This window comes from Fukomys damarensis, unplaced genomic scaffold, assembly GCF_012274545.1.
Source record: "Fukomys damarensis isolate Sample0158 unplaced genomic scaffold, DMR_v1.0_HiC HiC_scaffold_39, whole genome shotgun sequence".
Classification (NCBI taxonomy): Eukaryota; Metazoa; Chordata; class Mammalia; order Rodentia; family Bathyergidae; genus Fukomys; species Fukomys damarensis.
This window is the reverse complement of record NW_022900951.1, coordinates 19841758-19844676: the sequence shown is the minus strand read 5'-3', so window position 1 is coordinate 19844676 and position 2919 is coordinate 19841758. Positions and strand designations below refer to the sequence as shown.

Below are 2919 nucleotides of genomic sequence, written 5' to 3'. Positions count from 1 at the left end.
CTCTCGCCTCCGCGGGCCGCCCACACGGAGCCGTCGCTTTCTTGCCGCCTAGCAACCACCGGCGCAGGGGCAGGGCCTTCTGGGGGCGGGGCTTGTGTTGGCTCATTGCCCCAGGCATGATGAGCTGCATCTGAGTAACGCTGCTTCTTACTCAGGGTGGTTGAATTAAGCCTTGGCCACATCGAACTGGCGGTGCGGTCGTCACCTACGCCACAGCCCGCGTGCGGTCGGGAGAATTAGGGCCCTACTGGGCCTCCGTAGTCAACTTTCTATAGTAGGCGGGGCCGAGGCCGGGGTGACCCAGCCGGAGCCGCCGCTGCCAGCGACATGTTCAAGGTGAGAGCATGGAGCCGGGTCACACCTGTCATCACCCCTTCCAGGCCTCCCGGAGCCCTCCCCTCGCTCTCACGGGGTCTCTCGGGGGCCCAGGTCTGGCTCTCCCCGAGGCTTTTCCCGCCTTCGGGCTGGCCGAGTCCTGGCCTCGCGGTCCATTCACACCTCTGCTTGGGGCGAGTGGCTACCGGGCGGAGGTGTGAGACCTCGGGGTGAGTGAGGTTGGCCATTTGGGTCGTGCTCGCGTGATCAAAACTTTGAAAAGTTGGAGTGCCTCTCTCCGAAGTACCTACTCCCTGGGCTGTTGTCCTTTTGGGGCCGTGGGTAGGGGAAGGCCAGCTCAGGGCTCCACAGCGTTTGAGGCTTTGGTTGCTTGGCAGAGTCATGTTTCATAACCTGGAATGTGGCTGGGGGAGGGTCACCTTCGGAGAAGCTGCTGGGGGTGTGGGGCAGGCAGGGAATGCTGCGGGAGGAGAGAGGATGGGGGCTGCTCGACTTTCCCGGTGAGCTTATTCATAAGGATAAGGCCTCTACTGCATTTTCTTTTTTTTGGTGGGGGGGTACCGGGGATTGAACTCGGGTCCTTGCGATTGCAAGGCGGGCCACCGAACGCTGAGCTGAATCCCCGGCCCTCTACTGCATTTTCTAAACTCGTGTCCTTTGAAAGAACTCGACTTGTACAGTGAAGACAATTTCGAAAGTCTGCATTTTAGTGTAAAGCCACTGTGTTACTATTTTGGAAAGCATATTCTCAAACATAAAACCAAAGCATGTTACCAAAAATTATTCCACAAAATTGAGTCTTTAAGAAATAAAGTGTCCAAGGCCCGGGGATTTGGCTCTGATTCTGTCGCCTGCCTTGCAAGCACAAGGTCCCGAATTTGATCCCCGTTACCCCCCCAAAAGAAATAAAGCGTCCATAAAATAATGCTAATGAAATCTCATAGTTATGATGCTCGTTTAAAAGTTTCATTAAGTTACGATGTGCTTTGGGTCCACTAGTAAAGGCTATAAAGTCAACATGGACTCTGACTTTCTTGCTGTGTGACCTTGGACAAGTCACTTAACCTCTCTGTGCCTGTTGCTGAAAGTAGGGTAGTAGCTTCTCGTAGGGTTGTTAGGATTAAGTTGGTATGTGTAAAGCACTTGGAAAAGGCCTTGGCATGTAGAAATGACCTCTATGTATTTGCTTTTAATTGTTTTTAGGCAACTCAGTTTAGTTGAGAAAACATCCTATTTGCAACTTGCATCCATTTAATAACTGTTAAACACTTATGCTCTGAGACCTCAGCTTTTTTAAAGTTACAATAAGGAGGGATATACTAGGGTCAGTTTAACTATGTGGGTACCAACAGTGTAGTGTGGGAGTTGGAGGGTGGGATCTCACCCTAAATAGGGGCCCTTATCTTTGGGGCCTCTGCTCCTTAAAGGGTTTGTAGATAGAGCTCGTGCTCCCTAAACTCTTAGGGGGAAACAACCTTAAATTTCGCCCATCTCTAACTGAAACTGAGTACTTCAGTTATCAGTGTTAACTGTTTTAGTTACCTATTTTTGGGTACTGAAACCCCATAAACCACTGCCTTAAAACAATAATGCTTTATTATTTCTCACAATCTGTGGGTTGGGTGCACAGTTCTACTGGTGACTGAATCCAGGTGGTGGCTTAACTAGAAGATGGCTTCACCCCATAGGGGCCCTGTGCTTGGCGTGGGCTTCCTCTTGTGGTTACTGGCTTCCAGCAGGGCAGGCCCCAGGGTATATACACTTATCTTCATCGCATTTGCTGATGTCAAGCCTTGTCCAGAGTTGATACGGTAGGGGACTACACAAAGGTATGGTTATGAAGAGGGTGTGGTTCATTGGGTTGTGGTTAATTTAACACACCCACAGCAACAAACCGTAGTAGTAGTGGCAATAATTGTCAGCCACAGAAGTCATAGTACCAATGCAAGTCACAGGCCTTTTCATATTGCACTACAATTGTTGGCGCTCTCAAAATAGCATTTATGCTCATCACAACTTCACAGTTAGGGCAGTTAAAAAGCCCACTAGCTCTTTATTTTATTTTATTTTATTATTTATTATTTATTTATTTTTTGAGACAGGGTTTCACTATGTAGTTGAGACTGACCTGGAACTCACTATGTAGCCCAGGCTGGTCTCGAACTCACAGTGATCCTCCTGCCTCAGCCTCCCAAGTGCTGGGATTACAGGCGTGCGCCACCACGCCCGGCATGGCTCTTTTTAAATAGGCTAATAAAGAACATACAGTGGTACCTTGGTTCACGGACTCAGTTCATTACTGTTCTGGAAAAGATGGCCACGTTCGTGTTTGTCATTTGAACATTTTCACAAGCAAAACTTTGCCAAACACTTCTGTTTGCCAACCAGATTGTTTGCAAACAAAAGTGTTTGTGAATGGAGGCACCAGTGTATTACTGTATTAGAAGTTTGGGTTTAAAAAATTTTATTTTAGGAGCCAGAGATTTAGCTCGGTGGTGCTGCCACTTGCCTTGCAAGCGCAAGGTCCCGAGTTCAATCCCCCGTACCAAACAAAACACAAACAAAAAATTGGTTTTTTTTTTT

General features: G+C 48.5%; 2 protein-coding genes across 7 annotated transcripts in view; one reads left to right on the top strand and one right to left on the bottom strand.

The window, feature by feature from the left end:
- Positions 1-182, bottom strand: part of CUNHXorf58 (chromosome unknown CXorf58 homolog) — a 27495-nt gene extending 27313 nt beyond the window's left edge. The window contains 1 exon segment of the mRNA XM_010607170.1: positions 8-182. Within this exon segment, the coding sequence (XP_010605472.1) occupies positions 8-182 (175 nt within the window).
- Apoo (apolipoprotein O) overlaps positions 177-2919 on the top strand; it is a 107317-nt gene continuing 104574 nt past the window's right edge. For 2 of the 6 annotated variants that reach the window (XR_776931.3, XR_776930.3), the window contains exon 1: positions 186-336. Coding sequence is in view for 3 of the 6 variants with exons in the window: in XM_010607147.3 (XP_010605449.1) it covers positions 328-336 (9 nt within the window). In the remaining 3 variants the exon portion in view is untranslated. Of the gene's footprint in view, positions 337-370; positions 546-2919 lie in introns of those variants that run through there. The other 4 variants (XM_010607147.3, XM_010607151.3, XM_010607150.3 and 1 more) reach the window with 4 other exon arrangements.